The 23,069-nt window shown below is 30.2% G+C and overlaps 2 protein-coding genes across 2 annotated transcripts; both read left to right on the top strand.

Annotated features, from left to right (window-relative positions):
- The first annotated feature begins 11,743 nt into the window (after positions 1-11,743).
- On the top strand, positions 11,744-15,229 carry LOC123221773 (class V chitinase-like). The gene is made up of 5 exons (XM_044644680.1): positions 11,744-12,822; positions 12,912-13,070; positions 13,319-13,485; positions 13,975-14,509; positions 14,821-15,229. Exons 1-4 carry the CDS (start codon positions 11,787-11,789, stop codon positions 14,269-14,271), a joined length of 1,659 nt encoding a protein of 552 aa, XP_044500615.1. The 5' UTR covers positions 11,744-11,786; the 3' UTR covers positions 14,272-14,509; positions 14,821-15,229.
- LOC123220900 (cysteine-rich receptor-like protein kinase 24) lies at positions 14,421-15,135 on the top strand. The gene is made up of 3 exons (XM_044643504.1): positions 14,421-14,509; positions 14,596-14,746; positions 14,821-15,135. Exons 1-3 carry the CDS (start codon positions 14,421-14,423, stop codon positions 15,133-15,135), a joined length of 555 nt encoding a protein of 184 aa, XP_044499439.1.
- Positions 15,230-23,069: the final 7,840 nt, after the last annotated feature.

Here is a 23,069-nt window from a genome sequence, read left to right on the forward strand (position 1 = left end):
TAGGAGAGAATATTGATGATAAGAAGAAGGTCGCAAGTGAATTAACATTGCAGCATATAATGTAGTATGCCCCCACATAGAAGTTAATAATTGAGTTTTTAATAATAAAGTATGTGCAATTACCTAGAGTCGTTTGATAAAAGACTCAGTTAATCCATTTTGAGTGTGGAAATATTGGACTGAATGTTCAACATCATTCCCCATAAACATGCAACAATCATCAAATGTCTTGGATGTAAATTCACCAACATTATCTAGTCATATTGACTTGATTGAATAATCTGCGAAGTGTATCTTTAATTTGATAATTTGTGTTAATAGTTTAGAAAATGCAACATTTCAAGTTAGCAATAAATAAATATTAGACTATCATGTAGATGCATTAATTAAGACCATAAAATAATGAAATGACCAACTTGGTGGATGAATGGGTCCACATATATCCTCTTGAATTCTTTGTAGGAATGATACGGATTCAACTTCAATTTTGGAGGGAAATGGTCTTATTATTAATTTACTTTAAAAACAAACAGTGCAAAATTTTTTACTGGACAATAAAATCTTGTGATTTTGTAATGTATGTCCATTTGAATTTTCAATCATCCTACGTATCATTGTAGATCTTTAGTAACTCAAGCGGTCATGCTAAAGCCTGAAGATTTTTAGATCAGAGGACTTCTGGTTTGATACTGTATAGGTTTCAATTGCCTTTATGATTGTATGATACAATTCAAATGATAAAGCAAATAGTTTGTCTAGTATAAGCTTTCTCTCAAAGGTATTACTAGTTATATAGATAAATTATACACTATTTTCACTCATGGTTTTAATGTGATAATAATTATTTCTTATATCTTTAAAACTAAGTAGATTTCTTCTGGATTTACTTGAATATAATGCATCATTAATATTTAATTTGGTCCCATTTTTCAACAAAGTTGTTTTTTTGGAGCCTTCAATTAGATTTATTAATCCTGATATAGTGTTTACTTTAGCTTCAATTGATGCTAGAGTTAAGAAAAACTTCTTTTCCTTGAGAATTGTGTGTGTTGTTACAGTTTCCACTAAATATGTTTCTATTATCAGCTTTTGAAGTCAACGCTTCAATTTTGGAGTCTATATCATTTCATATAAATATTATCTTACTCATAACATACACAAAATAATGAAAGGAAGAAGAACACGATAATAAAACATAAAATAATATTCATGACTATAAAATAATTATATAGGATGGATTTTAATTATAAAAATCTTATGTACTCGCGTCACTAGTCAAGTGACTCATATTTTATTCTTGAAAGAAGTCTTAAAATATCAAGATTCATTACATAGACAAGATCTAAATCATCCATAAATTTAATTTTTATAGATGTTTAATATAGATTTACCCAATGTTTATGTGTACTATAGGTACACAACCAATGACATTTATGCCCATTTCTATTGTTTTGTGATTTACTTTGTATTATTCTTTATTTTATTTTAATCTTAGTTCACTTCTAGTGGTATGACTAAGATTTTCTATTATAATCATTTTTGTATCAAAAATTATTTCATCCATAACCTTAGTCATACTCATGATAACTACTTCTGGTAGTTGCGTTCACAGGAATCATGTAATAATTGTAGGACGAGTTTGATGGTTTTTCATTAAAGAGAAACTATTAATTCAAAATTTCTTTCCCCAAAATTGCTACTACTAGAGCATATTATAAAAAAAAAGAATAAAAGGTTGAGAATATTTTCTCTTTCACATTATCTCAATCAGGGAAAAAAATCTAAACATCGTAGAGTTGTACTAAATTATAGAGCCATTGAAAGTATTATTGAATATGATATTTAAATTTATCTTTCAAATTTCTCCACTAAATTAATAGATCTATTATTATATCCAAATTATTGGTTTACAATCCTGTGGGGATGTGATGCTGGTAAAATAGTAGTCTTAGATTTGTCCTTCTACGATGTTTTATTTAATCACTTTATCAAGACTCATAAATTCTAGATAGAGAATCGTGTAAAAAACCCATTTAATTATATCCATCCAATTTTAGAAACTTCAGGTTCAAATATTGTTATATTCCCAAAACTTTTGATTTTGTGAAGAATATATTGAAATTAATCTTTGAAACTTTAGGTTCAAATATTATCTCATATTTATAAAACAATTTGTTTTGTAGAAAAAATATTGAGATTAATTTTTGAAACTTCAGATTCATATATTATCTCATATTTATAAAACTTCCAGTTCTGTAATTAGTATTCAGAATCGGTTCTGTAATTAGTATTCAAAATATTATAGTATTTAAAATCTTTAATTCTGATTATATTACAGACTTTAAGTTTATATTTTTCATAATCTATGCAGACTTCAAGTTACAAATGTAATATAGTTAATATAAAATAAATAAATATTTTAATGAAATTTGGAACCTCGACCCCATATATATATATATATTCTCTCACGATTTTACAAATTTTATGTTACGATTCAGATACAATTACTATAATGTAAATAAATATTCAAAGCTTTTTGTTAAGATTCATTATTTTGTAAACTTTAGGTTAAAAATGATATTTAAGACTTTAGGTTCAAATTCATGATTTTGTAAACTTCATGTTATAAATGATGTTCAAAATTTCGGGGTCAGATTCATGATTTTACAAACTTTAGATTACAAATTAAATATAATTATAAATGAAAAATTAACTAGAATAATAAGAAAAATTAAAATATTTATAGTTTATATTTTACAAATAGAATAATGTCACAACTGTCATATTCATATTTATAATGTATAAACAAAACAAAAACATAATTAAAAAATAACTAATATTAAAATAAACCTAAGTTGATAGTGTTGATCAGGTACTATAAGATGAAGAAAGATGAAATGCTACAACAGAATATCTCTTTCAAATGAAGAAATTGTAAGAAAGATGAAAGATGAAAGGCCATTTTTCAAAGCTAATTTCCAAGGCATTTAATGTGTTGACATTAACTATTTGGCTAAAGTCTCTGACGTGGTAAAGAAATTCACCATATATAACAAAAACTAATATATTCTAAAAATGATTTAATTGAATAGACAGAGATGTCAAATGGATTGAGCTGATCGGTTACTGTTACGAGTCATGTCATAGATCAGCCCAGCCTGACCGATGTGTTATGTTTATTCAATTAAAAAAAAAAACTAAAAAGTTCTAATTTTTCTATGTAAGTTGTAGCCTCTGGGCGTAGCTGTTGAAGTTTCAATATTTTTTATTTTTTTCTTTTTGGATATAAACCCACCCTCCATGACTCTTTAAACCACACATCCAATATAATTTTTCAATCTTTCATTCCCTCTTTATATTCTCTTCTTTTACTAATATAAATTTTTTTCTAAATTAATACAACTAAATATCATAAATTATAAATCGATTATCCAAATAACATTTTATTTATATTTTTAAATAATATAAAATTATTTTTTATTACTAATTGTCATATATAAATAAAATAAACTCTTTATTTTATCAATACCACTGCGATAGACTTATTTTCTTAAATTAAGTTTTCGTGGTTGAGCCTATACTTGAGTTCCGACAACTATATTTCATACACTTTACCAACAAGAAAAACTAAGTAACTCACATGCATGACCTTTAGACAATGTCATTCATAATTTTTGCTATACATGTTATTGCCACCATTCTCTTAATATCTATTAATAACATAATTTCTTTATTATTTTTGTAATTTTGTTAATTATTATTATTTTTAAATATTTTCATAATAAAAAAATTAATTTGCTCTAAATAGAAAAAATGTGCAAGCGATTGAGACGACTCTATTTTTGTAGACTCAATTGATCAAGAATCAGTGCAATATAAACACTGTAACATAGACATTACACGGTCTCTGTTACAATGCTTATATTACACTAATTATTGTTCAATTGATTTTATAAAAATGTCGTTGTCTCAATCGTTTGAATACTTTAATAATACGTGTGATATATAATAATATATTAATTTATTTATATCTAATATGAAGAGAACATTTATACATAAAGTGTGATTCATGGTTGGCACATATATTAAGAATATTTATATTATATAAAAATATTAAATTAAAAACTCCTTTTTAAATGAGAATTGCAGTAAAATTAATAAAATAAAATATATTATGTGAACAAAAAAATATACTTTATGAGTTATGACACGGACAGGAGCACGCTGATAGGGTGTGGTAGCAAAGTATGGGAGCAAATACATACGTCGTTGGCCTGTTATTGTCTTTAACAAAATTTCTACCACGTGTCACTACTGATGCCACACCATGCCATGATAATATGCATGTTAAGCCAAATTACTGTTCCATCCCAGGTTTAATGAAACGTCTATATTTCAAAGCGTTAAATTCCAACCTATCATTCACTCTTGATATTAACATTTGATATAAAGGTAAAAAAAAAGACAAAACTCAAATTTCTATTTACTAACTTTTGAAAATTGGAATACTCATTTTTCTGTTAAAAATTATCAATTAAAGTTAAAGATAAAATTATTATTTATAAAAAAATTTAGCAAACTAAAATTTTATCTCATTTTCATCTTTTAGTTTTAAAAAATAATAGTTTCTTCCAAAATCTAAATTTTAAAAAGTTACAATTTCTCCCCTAAAACCCTAAACTGAAAAGCCAACCAATTTTCAGGCGACGAAATCCACTTCGAGTGCTAGCTGGAAGAGGGGAATATATTCCAACTTAATCATCTTCCAAAATTTATGAGGAAATTAGCTTGGCTCAAGGTTTAGAAAATGGATTGAGGGAAATTAGGGGAGTATGCCAATTTAGGGGAAACCGATTATGTTATTATTATTTTCTCAATAAAACTATATGTACCCATTTTGGGTACATAAATAAATACATATTTGATATGTGTTATCAAGTGATTGAATGATTTTAAATTAATGATAAAGTAACAATGAATCACATAATGATATATTATGTATATATTTATTTGCATACTTAAAAATAAATACACATAGCATTGTTCTTATTTTTTTGGTGCTTTGTTTATCAATTGGTTTGTTATCTTCCTTAAAGAGTTTGGCATTGACTCAAAGAGTGCAACCCCATGACAAACCAAATGACTTTGTCTAAGAAGGTTTGTATTACATTGCTAGAAGAACGATAAGTGTAATCTTAATTTGAAACATTAATTATATGAGATTATAGTAATGCATAATTTATAAAACTTGAACAAAGGAAATAAATCACCTTATATATGAAATTCCAAATGAAATTTAAAAATATATATATATATATATATATATATATATATATATATATATATATATATATATATATATATATATGTATGTTTCCTATGGTATTCTAAAATTATTTCATTATTTATATAATTGTAACTATCAAAAATGCAAATCAATTGATCAAATTCATTTGATAACATTAAATGAAGTAAACAAAGTTGGTCTCCCACCATATCTTATATGTACATAAACTTATAATATCTTGAGCTAAACAAATCTATTTCTTTACCAATGTAAACAATTTAGTCTTGGAAAGTAGGTGGAGGTTACAAGATGGACACTTTTAATTAAAATAATAAAGAAAGTTGAACCAAATCTTACGAAATCCTTATATTTTTGAGTGATTTGTTTAAGTTTTGCCAACTAGTATAAGTCATTATACAAATATTTAAGTTGGTTGATTGGCCCCAAAATTGCCACAACTCAAAGAGGAATTGGTTTAGCCATGTCAAGTCCACAAATTAATGCTACCATTTAAGGGTAAAGGATTATTTCCCACCCAAGTTTTAGCTTTGTAGCACCCATAGGTAAGCCCAAGGGTATTTTAGTCTTTTTAAAGTTTTAAATTAGGTGATTAATGATTTTCAAGGATACACGCCTCTATATGGAGGCATACACGGTCGTGTATGGTCAGTAGAAAGTTAATTAGTAGATCAGATTATGATCATGGCAAAACAAGAAGTTGCCTTAGTTATGCAACTAGACACACAACTGTATATGGTCTTATACAAACCTATGTATCGTGTCTTGGTGATAAAATAAAATTTTGATCAACCTTAATTCTCTCACATTCTTTTGTTTTCTAGTTGCTCAAAAGTGAGAGAGAGAGTAAAAGTGGAGTCTGTGGTCATCTCAGGAGTCATCGTCGATCACTGGAAGTCACCAATTTCTAGAAGAGTCATCACCAATCATAGGAAAACAAGTAAGTGGTGCTTCCAACTTGATTTCAGATTATTAAGCATAATTCATTGCTATAGGAATGTTTAGGAGGATTTCTTATATGATTTATGACTTGAGTATGTCGTGTTATGATCTGTGTGGTTGGAATATTAGATGTTTGGATGAGATCATGGAATCCTTTCATTACAGAATCTTATCTAGGGTTGTTTGGGTTGAATGAACACTACCCTTACATTTGATTATATTATGAATATTTATATGATTCTTTGGGATGGTTATTAACTATAAAACACTATAGATATGCATTTGAAATGTCTACAGTAATGTATGACACAATTAATGTGCTATTTGGATGAAAACATGCTTGAATGTTCATTGTTCTTAGATTTGATGCCATGAAATTATGTATATATGCATTATGGTTAAAAGAATGGTTGAAACAACATGTTTAAGATGTTTAGAGACTACTGTTTATGCATTGGTTATGTGAATATTGTCGAAATTGTCATTAGAGAGGTGTGGAAACCTTAAGACACTATTTCCAGATTATGACATATGGTCATGTATGGTCCCATACACACCTATGTACCATTCCAAAAATTTTGAAAGTCTAAAGATCCCACACTCATTCTAAGGGAAGCTATGCACGGTATCAGACACATACCTATGTATGACTTTCCAAAAGTGGACGACGTGGTTAAAAGGCAGGTGGCTTACACATGTGAATCATTGTGTTTGGGAGTGAATCCAAGTTAACTCCTCATGTGCATCTGCTCTACGCATGACCATGTGCTTAGTGACATACACCTGTGTATATGGGTTGAAAGACACATAGGTATGTATAAAGAAGCAAACGACCATATAACCCTAAACAAAAACAAAATATGATTATACCTTTAAGCTATGTGCATAGAAGGGGAGAGTTAAGTAAGAATAATAACAAGTTATTAGAGGACAAAGAATTTAAGAAAGACATAGGTGAGGTACCTGATTGCATGGACGATGACACAAATTCAGATCAAGTCAAATCAAAGTCAAAAGTCAACAACCTTAAGATTAGTGTCATACAACTAGATAGTCACCAACTATGTGTGTAAGTGATGATAGATCCTAAAAGCATTAAAGCTAGATACCTATGAGATACATCATGTACTCGACGACAAGACGCGTAGCCATCTAGTTTAATTTAGTTGTGCATAGTAAGGATGTGGCTTTAGATATTCCTCTTGTGATCAATAGGATGCACCACATATGTACCCGAGGTAGGAGCCATCTCTGAATAGTTAGTCAGTAGTTTCAATTTGCTTATATAGTAAGGGAAGAAACTGTTATTAGAGATTTTCCATGTGTGATTAGGGTGTCCTAGTTAGATAGCCCAATAGGTCATTTGGCATGTGCATAAGGCACAATAATAACTTTCATCAAGACATCAAATATGTCAATTTCAGCTTGGGTCTTCATACCTTTTGTGGACGATCCATGTCAGGGTACTAAGGTGTCACAGTGTGACCATATTTGGTTTATGAATGGAACGCAAGTTTTGCCATTAATTATTTATATTAGTTTTGGGTGCCTAAAGGTCACCACTTATTAAGTTTTACTTAAGTGTTTCCTTTCATATGTTTGTAGGTAAAGGTTAGTAGCGAGGCAAACGATGGATTCAACTGTCCAACTAGCAGTTACACGAGGAGATAGGCCTTTTGTTGTTCAATTTTTAACAAACCTATAGTTTTATTATTTTATTATCATTTTTATTATTATCATGGTTGCTAGTATTTTCAAACATATGGTATCATATGAATATTGATCAATAAAGTGTTTCTATTGCATCACCTTTTTGCATGCTTTATAATTATGATCATATATTAAATTTTCAAATACCTTTTTTAGTATATTCCCATTAGAGGTATATATCTAAAGAGGAATGTTACAAGCTCAATCTCTAAAAGACACCCATGGTAGTTCAAAAACCTAAATATCCACCCATAAACTAACTTCTGTTGAAATTTTTTGTTAGAGACAAGGGTAAAATTATCATTTTATCACTAAACCCTAAAAAACTATATCATTTTACCCTTATCGTTTGAAAAACTAACATTTTCCCTCTAAAATTAAGTTTTAAAAGTTAGCATTTTCCCCCTAGGGTTTAAAAACCTTTTCTAGCCAACAAATCTGACGAGTCATTGGTAGCTAGAATGACAAAAAGACTACGAAGCATCATTCATTGTCTAGACATCAAAGAACGATGCTTTGTCATCCAAACAAAGCATCGTCTCTAGATTGACGATGTTTCTGGATGAAAAAGTATTGTCTATCTGGACAACGTTTCATTGAGAAGCATCGTTGATCTAGACATTAAAGAAGCAGAGAACATCTTCCAGATTGACAATGCTTCTTGATGAAGCATCATCCAGATCGATGACACTTCGTTATCCAAAAACGTCATTGATTTAGAGATAATGCTTCATCTGGATAACGAAACATCATCTTTCGGTGTTTAGATGATGGATGATACTTTTTTGTCTAGACGTCATCCTCTTGTCGTTCCAACCATTGACAACTTACTAGATTTGTTGACTGGAAAAGATTTTTAAAAGCTAGGGGAGAAATGTTAACTTTTTAAAACTTAATTTTGGGGGGAAAATGTTAGTTTTTCCAACTATAGGGGTAAAATGATATTGTTTTTTACGATTTAGTGGTAAAATAATGATTTTACCATATTCTCTAACAGAAAATTTTAACAGAAATTAGCCTATATATGGGTATTTGTGTTTTTGAACAGTTACAGATGTCTTTTTGAGATTGAGCTAAAACGTGGGTGGGAATAGTACTTTGTCTTACCATTTATTGATATGGATCATACTATCACTGGTCCAACCTTTATTAATTAAGATTTTTATTTTACTTTTATTTTTTTAAATAAATATAGTCATAATAGTTTGTGCCAATTAAGAATGGATTTGAATTGAATTGAGTAAATAAGAATCGATTTAAGCTTGGTTTAATTTATAATATCAAGCTCTATGCATATTTTCGTTAGAAGGTTATCGTTGGAATGAACTCTGTTACCACCGATATGAATAATACTTTTGAAAAGGGAAATCATATTAGAAGAAAGATGAATAAAGTTACCATCGTGGCAAACAATATCATTAAAAGAATGAATCAGCCAATTATGAATTTGAATCCAAATTGGTTTGACTCAAATTCAACATTAGTGCTAATGACATTCATACCATAGTTCAACACCATAAATAAGGGTACCTAAAGTAGGATGTTGACGACTACCCCTTCTAACAAGATAATGTGCCAAAAAAATGTTAAAATATTGCTAGTCAAGGAACAGATGTTTGAAACCACTGGTTCATTTTATATGCATTTTTTTTGTGATTTTGTTCTATTATGGTTGATTATTGTTAATCTTATGTTGTTGCACAAAAACTCGTGTCATTGTGTATTTTATGCATGATGATTTATCCATAATGTGGTTAGGCATGTTGTGTGGCGATGGGATAACCTTTCACACCCAAGTAATCCATTAGGACATCACAGTATAGTTTTTTTTTGTTTTTTTTGCTAAGTAACATGACAGTATGGTTGAAAATCTAGGATTTTGCGTAATAGTGAATTCTTGATTTCTAGATCTGGTTTACCAAATTCAATGCGATCTACTAATTCAAACAACAACAACAAGAAGTTTCTGGAATTGGTTGATCATATTTTAGCAAGATGGAATTTTTTAGACCTTTTTTGTATTGTCGCATGTGGGTTCAAAACATTGTATGTTGTCACATATGAACTTAACATGTTTGCTATGCAGTTTCATGCAATGGTGAAAACATGTTGCCCTAATTTGTGTAATCATGCATTGATGACAAAAGATGAAAATTTTGGAACCTCTAAGGTTGATCCATAAATATTGCAAACTCGAAGTGTCAAATGCTGTTTGGACATTTTAATAATCTCTATTAAAAGTCCAATAAACTCCAAAATTTATGTAAATGTTATCTATCCATATAATAATTTTTTAGTGTGTTGGATTTATTTTTATTAATCATATTAAGTTTATTAATAAACTATTATTGAATTATTGAATTACTTTATTAAATCAAAATTATAATTAATGCTAACTCACCTTAGAAAATTTTCTAACATTAAAGTAATCTTATATGTAAAAATCAAAACATATAGCATAGGTAATAACAAAATAACTTTTCTTTGAGAGTTAGCTCATTAAAATTGTGTTGCGAGATTGACTTTTGATTGGAATCCATAAGCAATAAGTTGAGACTTCTGCTAGTGAGTATTGTCAGTGTGAATTTGCTTACTATTTTTAGTCATAGCTTGAGTTCTACGCTAGTCCTCTCCACTTGAAAAGATTTCATTTCAGAATTATTTTTTTTGAATTAGAAATAAAACACTTCATCACAGGACAACGCATCAACGTCTGTGCAAGTATTTGTATCCATTATTAATGCATACAATATTAGTATTAATCTTATGGAAAGCTAATTTTTTTGACCTCTAATATAGTTGTAAATTGTCTCATAAGACAACCCCATTTCCATGTTATTCTTCTCCAACCCCATTTCTACGTTGGACTTCTCCACTAGGAAAATAACTCATTTAGAATTGTCTTACGACGTTGAACTGAGACACAAATTTCCACGCTCCAGCTATCACATTTAATGGCTTCATAGGATTTTTTTGGCAGAAAGTTGAGATGCAGACTTGTTTGCTTGTGTTTCTCGCAGCTTGATTCCTATTAAGGTTGGATTCGAACCGAATCCGTTTAAGCTCGAGTTTAAACTCGATTTGAATAAGTCTGAAACTAGCTAACCTTATATGAGTTTGATCGAGCTTGAGCTATTCGTTAAAATTTTCAATTAAAAATTTTGATACAAAATAACGTTGTTTTAATCAATATGTATTAAAATAACGTCGTTTTAATAACGAAAAATGTGTCAAATCGAATTTGAACTGAGTTCGAGCTTAGCTTTCACTAGCTCAGTGAGCTCAAGCTCGGCTCAATTCGAATCCAACCTTAATTCCTATGTTAGTCTTCTACTTGTGTCTCTCGTTGATTCCTATGTTTGTCTTCTCCGCCAGAAACAAACTCTTTTTAGAATTTAATAAAATCACTTGTACCTAATTTTTTGAATACATAATTAGGTATAATGTATTATAATATAATTAAATATAAAATAATATAATATTATATATTTCTATAATATCTATATATTTAATTGTATATTAAAAAAAATATGCACACGGCATTGGTCTTTCAGAATTATATTGTGAGCGTAAGTTGTAAGTTGTGTTTTACTGTTAAAAAGGGACTTCACAGTCACTTTCACTAGCTTCATGTTCGAAAGGAACTCATTTCCGTAAGGAAAAAGTTGAGGATTCATTATTCTCAACTGAAGGTTACAGTACCATTGTGTGCTTATTTATAGAAACTCGTGAATAATCATTGTTCTCAAGTAATTAATTTTCTTCAATGGTACACAAGGTTGTCCTCATCGTCTTCTGTATTTTTCTTTCTCACGAATTGAGCCCTTCAATGGCGCAAACTTGGGTCAGAGCTGGTTATTATTGGAAATCATCATACACTTATGAGCACCCCATTTCCAACATAAATTCTTCTCTCTTCACCCATCTTATTTATTGCTTTGGTGATGTGAATACTACAACATACCAGCTATCTTTTCCATCACCTTATGATGAACTACTAATCTCCAATTTCGCAGACACTGTGAAGCAAAAGAACCCATCAGTCAACACACTTTTGTCCATTGGAGGCACAAATATCGATTGGTCAACATTTTCCTCATTGTTAAGCAATGATTCTCATAGAAAATCTTTCATTGATTCATCAATAAAAATGGCCAGGCTTTATGGCTTTCAAGGCCTAGATCTTTGGCATAGTCACGTAAACACAAGCAATGAAATGTTGAATCTAGGAATTCTATTCAGAGAATGGCGAGCTGCTGCTGTTCAAGAGGCTAGAAACTCAAGGCAGTCGCAACTTATCCTGACTGCCTCAGTTAAACATTTACCGAATTATTTTTATTTAACAAATTTTCCAATAGACTTCGCAGAGACGTACTTGAACTGGGTTCATGTTGTTACTTGTGATTATAAAAAGACAACAATTACAAACTTTACAGCTGCTCCTTCAGCTCTGTATGATCCAAGTTGTATTGATAATACTGATTATGCTATAATGGCATGGATCAATGGAGGACTATCATCTAATAAGCTTGTCTTCTGTTTGCCTCTGTATGGCTATGCATGGGAACTTGCCAATCCTCAGGTCAATGGCATTGGCGCACCGGCAAGGGGACCAGCTAACAACGACATAGGATTCGTGACTTATAATCAAATCAAGAGAGATTATATCCAACCATATGCACCTAATATTACGTTCAATGCAACATATGTGGTGAAATACTTCACAGTAGGGACATCTTGGATTGGCTTTGATGATGCCCAAGTCGTTAGAATCAAAATTTCTTATGCCAAAGAAAAGAAGCTACTTGGTTACTTTGTGTGGCAAGTCTACATGGACTATAATTGGGAGCTTTCCGGAGCTGCAGGTAAATATATAAGTGTTAATCCAAATATTCAAGCTTCATTATCCTATTGATTTTTTTTTTTTTTACTATTTGATCTGTAAAATTTTCAGCGGAAGAGGATAGAATTAATTTTCCAACTCAGGAAAGTGATCAAATTGGAAGAAGTAATAGGCGTAAGACAGTAATAGTTTGGACGGCAACTGCAACTGCTGTTCTCTTACTAGGCTTTGCCATTGTCTATTGCTGGATGAGAAAGCTCAGAAGAAAAGGTAACCTGTTCCAGTTTTATCTATTAATTTTACCAACGCTATTATATACAGCCAATTTTGAGTTTTGGGATCATAGATATTGTATGTTATCATATAATTGGATAATATGATGATATATTATCTATATATCTAATTGATAACTTAAAATTGGGATCCCGGTGAATATTGCAAAATTTCTATTTAACATGCCTTAATAAATACGTTTATCATCGAAGGCTTTGTTCTCATTTTATTTTCGTGGTTGACAGAAATGGTTCACTCAGCCAAACAATCAAATGATGAAGTACCTTGTGGAGATTTTACAAAAAACGATCTTAATCTGATAATATATACTTGGGTTGAGATTGAAGCAGCTACAGACCGATTTTCATTTCAAAACAAGCTTGGCGAAGGTGGTTTTGGCCCTGTTTACAAGGTTATATTTATCGTATGGTATATTGTTAGGGTTTATTTATTTTATTAGTTATTTCAATCTAAAATAATATATCAAAATAGCAATAATATCAATAAAACTATATATATTAATAATAAATATTAATTAATATATTAACAATGATATATTACTATGTGATTTTGAATTTAAACTAAAATAAAAGTTAATCATATAGTGATATATTATTGTTAATATACAAATTAAACTTATTGTTAATGCATATAATCTTACTCACTAGCAGTATATACTAATAAATATAAATAAACTGATATGTTATTATATGATTAAGTGATTTAATTAGTTATTTAATCTCTAATTTAAATCATTCAATCAGATGATAATTTATTAATTTGTTTACATATGATAGTATCTGCCATCATTTCAGGAGGATAGAAAATTAATAAAAATTAGTTTACTTGGAAAAAAAAAATACCAATTAACTACTATGGTGTTTTATTTTTTTTTTTCCAGGGCATACTACCGAATGGGCAGGAAATAGCAGTAAAGAAACTTTCAAAAACATCCAAACAAGGCTACAAGGAATTCAAAAATGACGTTATGCTGACTGCAAAGCTCCAACATGTAAATCTAGTCAAGCTTCTGGGTTATTGCATTGACGGAAGACAACAGATGCTGGTCTACGAATACATGCCAAACAAAAGCTTAGACTCTTACCTTTTTGGTATAAAATTTATGTGCAATTCTTTTTTTGTTATTGTTAGGCTTATTTATAATAATTTACTTTGTTCACCAATGAGTTTGATGTAGATCCCATTAGACAACATATTTTGGATTGGGAAAAACATGCTCAAGTTATTGAAGGAGTGATTCAAGGACTCATATATCTTCAAAAATATTCAAGATTAACTATTATTCATCGAGATATAAAAGTTAGCAATATCTTGTTAGATGGAGAAATGAAACCCAAAATATCAGATTTTGGAATGGCTAGAATATTTTCAAAGGATGATCTTGAAGCAGAGACAAGCCGTATTGTTGGAACGCTGTAAGTACATATTATTGTCAATATATATTTTACTTGGTACAAAAATATTTCAAAAATTACTTATTATTTATTATGATTCAATGCAGCGATTATGTTCCTCCTGAATATATCTATAATGGCAAATACTCAACTAAATCTGATGTTTATAGTTTTGGGGTTCTTCTTTTTCAAATCATTAGTGGCAAGAGAATATCCTTTTTATATGGTCCAAATGAAAGTCTGAATCTTTCTGCATATGTAAGTTTCCGAAATAATTCATATTAGGGTTAAAAATGCAAGGTTGACAAGTCCAAATTATTTGACAATTTCAGGCATATGAGTTGTGGAATGTCGGCAAAGGCATGGAGTTTATGGATGAATCATTGAACGATGCATATTCATATTGTAAATTAATGAGATGCTTGCAAATAGGTCTATTATGTGTCCAAGAAAATCCAATTGATAGACCATCCATGTTGGACGTTTCCACCATGCTAAAAAATGTAAACATAGATATGATGATTCCGAAGAAGCCTGCTTTTTGCAAACAAGATCAACCAAATAAATCTGTTGTGCAGTTGGAAGGTTTTTCAGGGAGCACTTCATCAATTAATGATGTATCAATTTCAGATGTGTCAGCTAGATGAGCCTTACAATTTTGAGATTACTAATATTGCTATATTAATTACATGTTAGTTTTTATAGCATTCCTAAAATTTATGATTTTGTTTTGAGTTAAAGCAATGTCATATGTACTTAGTTTTATATATTTAATTAGATAATTAAATGATAACTCATCATATAATTAAGTCTTATATTATTTTTAATTCAAAATCATCAATTCATAAAATGATATATTATTTAAATACTTAATCTCATAAGATTTAATTATATAGAAATTCATACATAGTTCAACTAACCATTATCCACAAACAAGAGGTAATATCTATAACCTTCATCAGTGAAAATTGAAGTAGGGCCCACACATCAGTATCCAAAATTTCTAAAGGAGTAGTGGTTTTATAAGTAGAGATAGGAAAACGTTTCTGATGTAACCTTCCAAAACGACAGTTAAGACCGGAAAATTTTTCTGCACTATTACTTTTACTTAAACCTAAATGATGAAACACAACATAAAACACTTTTGAATTTGCATGACTAAGTCTTTTGTGCCATATAGGTACCCTGACAGAGTTGAAAATGACTGTAGACTTATGGACCTTTTTATTCTATTTAAGAGACGCTTCACTAGTTAAATCTTTGCTACTGTCATCACACACCTCACCAGACTTCACAGTAGACTGACTCAAATCTACCCAAATTTGAATAAGTGGAGGGGATTCTCAACTGGTATAGGCCATCTCTAAATTTAATCTAAAGAAGAAAAATCTTGGAATCTTTGTCCTTTACAAAACAACAATCTGAGATAAATTCTACTATCATAGTGTTATTATTTGCTAATTTTTGTTAAAATATGATGCAAATACATGTAGCAAGGAAGGTGAAAGAATTTAAAGCACTTAATTTTCGGCTAAAGAAGACTAAGCATGGACCAAATGCTTCATTCAATTAGCAACCAAAGTAAATTGAGAAAATGTTTTATTAATTGTAACAAACCGCCCCTGCATTTGTATAAATAGGCTAGTTGCCTTCACTTGTAATTCATCCATCAATCAAAAATTCCTTCTTTCAAAAGTTTTGTCTTATAAATTTATGAGTGTTTGAAGAGTAATGAAGCTCTTGTACTCCGTTTGAGTTAATAAAAATTTTTATTTGCATAGATTAGTTGAAAATTTTATTCTGTTTATTTTCTTAACAATGGTATCAGAGTTTAATTTAAGACAATGAATGGTTTTTGTGTGATTATATGCATGTCTAGGAGTTCTGTCTAAGGAGGTTAGTTTTTAAAGAGGCTTTGTCCCCACCAATCTTTGCTGAGAACTTTCTTGGTGTATATTAATTTACACATACACTTAATACTTTTCTTAGCTCAGTCACTCTTAGGTATCTATCTTTATGGCTGATATGAGTAACTCATTTGTCTCTGTCCCAGTGCCAATATTCTCTAGTGACAAATATGACTATTGGTACATCAAGATGATGATGTTTTTTCAATTCAAAAATTTATGGGATATAATCAAATTTGGATTCAGTCTTCCAGAAGAGACATCCAATTATTTGAAAGCCGAACAAAAGATGTTGGAGGATAATCAGATGAAGGATTCAAGGGCTTTATTCATTTTACAACAAGCACTATTAGATGATATATTCCCTACAATTAGTGAAAGTTTAAGTGCCAAAGAAGCTTGGGATATCTTACAAGAAGAATTTCATGGTAGTGAGAAAGTACGCTCTTCTAAATTACAAACTCTTAGAAGAGATTTTGAAAGTATTAGGATGAATGAGTCTAAGAGTGCAAATGTTTACTATTCTAGATTGAAAGAATTAGTGAATCAATTGAGAGTCTATGAAGAAAATATTTCTAATTGTAAAATTGTAGCAAAATTTTTTGTTAGTGTCATTGAAAAATATGATTTTATAGTGACTGTAATAGAAGAGTCAAAAGATATATCTAAATTATGAATGATAGAATTGATGGGTTCTTTAGAGGCTTATGAAAAAAGAACAAGATGTAAAAATAAGGGTTCGTTAGAGAGTGCTTTTCAATCAATGTTTATTATACATTCTCAAAAGTTGAAACCTAATTGGAAGAAAACAAGTAAAAATTCTTCAAGAGGGGAGAGTTCCAAAAATACAGATAATAAAAAATATCTATCTTGTGGAATTTGTAAAAGAACGAGTCATTTGGAGAAAGAATGTTAGTTTTATGAGAAGCCAAAATGTCTGAATTGTTAGAAATTTGGGCATGAAGAAAAAGATTGTCACTTTAGAGTAAAACATCAAACAAATTACTATGAAGATAAGGAAGAAGATTGAGTACTTTTTTATGTTGATCCATCAGTATCTAAAGCAAAGAAAGATAAATGGCTCATTGATAGCGGTTGTAGTAATCACATGATTAGAGATAGAAGTATTTTCTATGATATTGGTACATCAGTCAAATCATAAGTCAGACTGAGCAATGAAGCATTAGTGGATGAAAAAGGGAAAGGCACGATTGTTGTAGAAATAAAGAAAGGCACAAGATTCATCCAAAATGTTATTCTAGTTTAAAGCATAATCTACTCACTATGGGCCAAATGATTAAAAATGGCTTACCCCTCCACTTTGAAGGAGACACTTGCACTATCTATGACCAAAATAATGAAAGTTTGGTGATTGCAATTGTAAAGATAGAGTAACAAAAGTTTCCAATCCAATGTAGGTATGCACATGAAACAACTATGAAGGCACAAAATGATGACTCGTGGTTGTGGCATTAGAGGTTTGGTCATTTCCATTTCCATGGATTGAAGATTTTTCATTAGAAAGACATGATAATGAATTTGCTTGATATTCAAGAAAATGATGGTGTATGTGAAGTATGTTTACTTGGAAAACAACAAAATCAACTGTTTCCATCTAGAAAAGTATAGAAAGCTAACAACTTATTAGACTTAGAACATGTAGGCATATGCAGTCCAATGAGAACATCCACACATAATGGAAACAGGGATTTGATTATGTTCATTGATGATTACTTCAAAATGACATGGGTTTACCTTATTTGTGAAAGATCACAAGCTTTTGAAGTATTCAACAAATTCAAAAACCATGTTGAGAAACAAAGCAGTCACTATATGAAGACACTAAGGAGTGATCATGACAAAGAATAGACCTTTAGAAAATTTGACAAGTTCTATGAGGATGAAAAAGTTAAATATCAACTGATCATTGGATATGTTCTAGAATAGAATAGTGTATCTAAGAGAAAGAATAGAATAGTGATGAAGATGGTTAGAGATATGCTAAAAGAAAAAGGTCTTCTTAACTCATTTTGGGTTGAAACAATTTACACAATAGTTAACTCATTTTGGGTTGAACAGATATCCTACAAAAGTTGTTCAAAACAAGACAACAATTGAAGCATGGTGTGGACATAACCATCAGTGAAACATCTTAAAGTTTTTAGTTGTATATGTTATGTTCATGTACCAAAAGAAAAGAGGAGTAAGTTGGACGAGAAAACAGAAAAAGGAATTTCTTAAGCTACAGAACTCAATCGAAGGGTTCAAATTTTACAACCTAAAATCCAAGAAGTTGATTATCTACCAAGATATGGAGTTTGATGAAGAAGTTGTATGGAACTAGGATCAAGGAAAGGTTGAGAAAAGAAATATCATTGTTTTGACTCAACCAATGGTTTTAACTCAAGAACAGACATTAGACGAAGAATCATAATCTGAACCAAAGACTTCAACCAATACTGCCATAGGTCAACATGAAGAATCTTCTCTTAAGACACTATCACGGAAAGTCAGATCTCTTGTTGACATATATGAGTCTTGCAACTTCACAACTATGGAACTAGAAGATTTTGAGATAGTCTCACAGCGCGGAGTATGGCTGAAGGTCATGTAAGAAGAAGTAAAGATGATCAAGAAAAATAATCTTTGGGAGTTGGTGGATCATCCTAAAGATAAGGAGATCACTAGAATAAAGTAGGTTTACAAGACAAAGTTCAATTTTGACAGCAAAACTCAAAAGCACAAAGCTAGACTAGTTACAAAAGGCTATACACAATAATTTAAAATCGATTATAATGAGGCATTTGCTTCAATTGCACGATTAGACACCATTCGGACTCTTATTGCACTTGTTATTTAAAAGAAGTGGGAGATTTATTAACTTGATGTGAAATCAACTTTTCTCAATGGATACCTTGAGAAAGAAATATATGTGGAGCAACCTTAAAGGTTTGTGATTTCAAGAGAGGAAGATAGAGTAATTAAACTAAAGAAAGCATTATAAGGCTTAAAGCAAGCTCTGAGAGCCTGGTATAACAAGATTGATGAATTTTCACCAATCTAGGATTCATGAGGATTTAGGAAGAGTAAAAGCAAACAGACTCTGTACATCAAGTCTCATGGCAACGACATTCTCATCATCTCTCTTTATGTAGATGATCTTAGCTACACAGGCAACAATGTGAAGATGATGAAAAAGTTTAAAGAAAATATGATGTTAGAGTTCGAGATGACATATTTGAACTTGATGCATTATTTTCTTGGTATTGAAATAATCCAAGAAGAGTTCGAGATATTCATCTCACAAAAGAAGTATACTTAGAATTTACTTGCAGGATTCAAGATGTCTGAGTGCAAGCCAGTAACAACTTTATTGGTTACTAATGAAAAATGCAAAAGAGAAGATGGTTTATTGGGTGTCTACTCTACTTGACTACCTTTCGGTTAAATATCATGTACACTAACAACCTATTGTCAAGGTTCATGCAAAATCCCAATCAATTTCACTATAGAGCTTCAAAGAGCATTTTACTATGCTTATAGAGTACAAAAGACTATGACATTTGGTTTAATCTTGTGAGTAACTTGAAGTTAACTAGTTACACCGATAGTAATTGGGTAGGATCTATAGATGACATGAAGGGTGCTTTTGGCTATTCATTTACATTAGGCTCAGGAATATTCTTATAGGGTCTAAGAAATGAGAAAGTGTTACATAATCATCCATAAAATCAGAATTTGTAGTAGCTGCAAATACAACAAATCAAGCGATGTGGCTTTGAAGGATACTCGAAAAGATGGCATAAGCTCAACAACAAGCAATAGAGATTCTATGCAATAGTAAATCAGTAATCACAATGGCCAAGAATCTTATCTTTCATAATTGCACGAAACACATAGTGATCAAGTATCACTTTCTTAAAGAAGCTTTAAGCCAAAAAAGAGATAACACTTCAATATAGCAGGATTGAAGAACAATTGGTGGACATCTTCACCAAAGTGCAACCATGAGATAAATTTGAATTTTTCAAAAATTTGATTGGAGTTACCAAAATTTGCATTAAGGAGGAGTGTTAAAATATGATGCAAATACATGTAGCAAGGCAAGTAGGAGAATTAAAAGCACTTACTTTTCAGCTAAAGAAGACTAATCTTCATCCAATTAGCAGCCAAAGTAAATTGAGAAAATGTTTACTTAACTGTAACAAACGACCCCTACATTAGTATAAATAGGCTAGTTGCCTTCACTTGTAATTCATCCATCAATAAAAAATTCCATCTGTAAAAAATTTTCTCTTATAAATTTGTAGTGTTCGAAGAGTAATCAAGCTCTCAAAATGATTTTATTTTTATCTCAAAATGATAATTTTAGGGGATAAAATTAAAATTTTGTCCCAAAAGACATAGAATTTATTTTTAGAGACAATTTTAATTTTGTCTTAGAATGTTACTTTTAGGAACGAAATCTTAATTTCGTCCCCAAAAATGTAGTATTTATTTTTAGGGATAATTTTAATTTTGTCTTAAAATATCATTTTTAGGTAGGATTTTATTTTTGTCTCATAATGATAATGTTAGGGGACGAAATTAAAATTTTGTCCCCAAAAACATAAATTTATTTTTAGGGACAATTTTAATTTTGTCATAGAATGTTACTTTTAAGGACAAAATCTTAATTTAGTCCCTATAAACATAGAATTTATTTTTAGGGACAATTTTAAATAGTTGATCTCTGGTATGAGTGTCCTACAAAGTAAGAATATCACACATATGGGAAACGAGGTGCCTTCAGATTTTTGGTTGTTTAGTTTAGCATTCTGGTAGGCCAGATGAGGAGATGGTAGAATAAACTCATTGGTTTCATGTTTTTAGCTGAGTTCGTCATCAAGAGGTAGGCTTCTAGTCTCAGATTAACGGTTGAGCTACCAAAGTAATATGGATAGAGGCTTTTCTATGTTTGAGTTACTGAATTATCTATACATACAATAATCAATGAATGTATTGAATTTATTTTGAATTTGTTTTCTGCCTGTTGTACCTAGTATTCCTCCTGTCATTTTCCAATAAATTTTGACTTCATTGTGGCTAAAAAATTTGTTGTTTCAGGTTGTTTATAGTGATGTTTTACATGCTGGATGATGAGATGAAGTGGAAAGTCTTGCCTCCAATGCCAAAGCCAGATTCCCATATTGAGTTTGCTTGGGTGCTTGTCAACAAATCTGTTGTCATTGTTGGAGGCATAACAGAGAAGCATCCTGTAACCAAGAAGATGGCTCTTGTAGGGGAAGTGTTTCAATTCAGCATGAATACATTGGTATAAGCCTTTCATCCTTTATTCACTTGATTTCACGCATGTGCACACATTTTTATCGTTTCAACGATTTCAGCGTTGGGCGTATTTACCTGATTATTGACCCAAAATATTTGGTTCAGTAATAGGCAGTGCATTAAAATACCAATTGGTATTAAGAGGCAGTGCACTTGCTTGAACTAATATTTTACCTTCACTGTATTTGTTTGATTCAAAGAAACTATTTACCATCTTCTCATTTCACATATTTGTCACATTTATTTGTTCAATTCAAATCAACAATTCACTATCAACTCATGAGAAACAATTCACTACAAACCCACAAAGCAAAACCCAGAATTCAATACAAAAATGGTGAAAATAAATCAAAACAAAAATTTTTGTTCTCGATTCCCAATACAATCAAAGAGTAAATTTTTTATCTTTGATTCACAACACAATTAAGAACATAAAAAATTGTCACCAATTTACTATTTAACCAAGGATAAAGAAATTAGTCCCTAATTTATTATACAATTAATGACAAAAAAAATTGTCCTCAATTCGTTACGCAATTAAGGACAAAAAATTTTGCCCTGATTTATTACACATTCAAGGACCAAAAATGTTGTCTTTGATTCATTATACATTCAAGGATGAAAAAATTGTCGCTAATTCAATGTATAATCAAGAATGACAAATTTTGTCCCCAATTCATTATATATTCAAGGACAAAAAAAATTATCCCTCATTCATTATATAATCAAAAATGAAAAATTTTATCCTTAAATGTGATCGTTTTGGGATGAAATAAAGTTACTTGGGACGAAATCTATTTTATTTATAAACAAAATATTTTGTCCCAAAATATGTATATTTTTATGACGAAACTTTATTTCATCTATAATGAGTAGTTATTAATGACGATCTCATTTTTCATGGGTATTACCAATTGCTAATGTGTTTTTTTTTTTTTTGACAATTTGATCTTTCATCCCAAATAACTTTTTAATACGAAATTTTGACTCTTTGGAACAAAAATTTTTATCCATAAATTGAATATTTGTTATAGTGGTTGAATAAATTGAACAATAGTGATTGACAAAATTGTAACATAAACAGAAATTAAATGATTATACACTGATAGATACTGCTTGAGAATTGAGAGAGTTTGAGAATATGATATTAATGAATGAAATTGTTGAGAGAATGCGAGATCCAGAATAAGAGATTGAGAATGAGAATTGAGATTGTAAGATTTTTGGGATGAGAAAGGGGGTTATGTAGGAAAAAATTTGAAGAAAAAAATTTTAATTTTGGTCAGACCAACTATTTTAATTTTAAAAAAAAAAAGCATTGAGATTGTATGATTTTTTGGACTAGA

Source organism: Mangifera indica, chromosome 7 (genome assembly GCF_011075055.1).
Source record: "Mangifera indica cultivar Alphonso chromosome 7, CATAS_Mindica_2.1, whole genome shotgun sequence".
Lineage (NCBI taxonomy): Eukaryota > Viridiplantae > Streptophyta > Magnoliopsida > Sapindales > Anacardiaceae > Mangifera > Mangifera indica.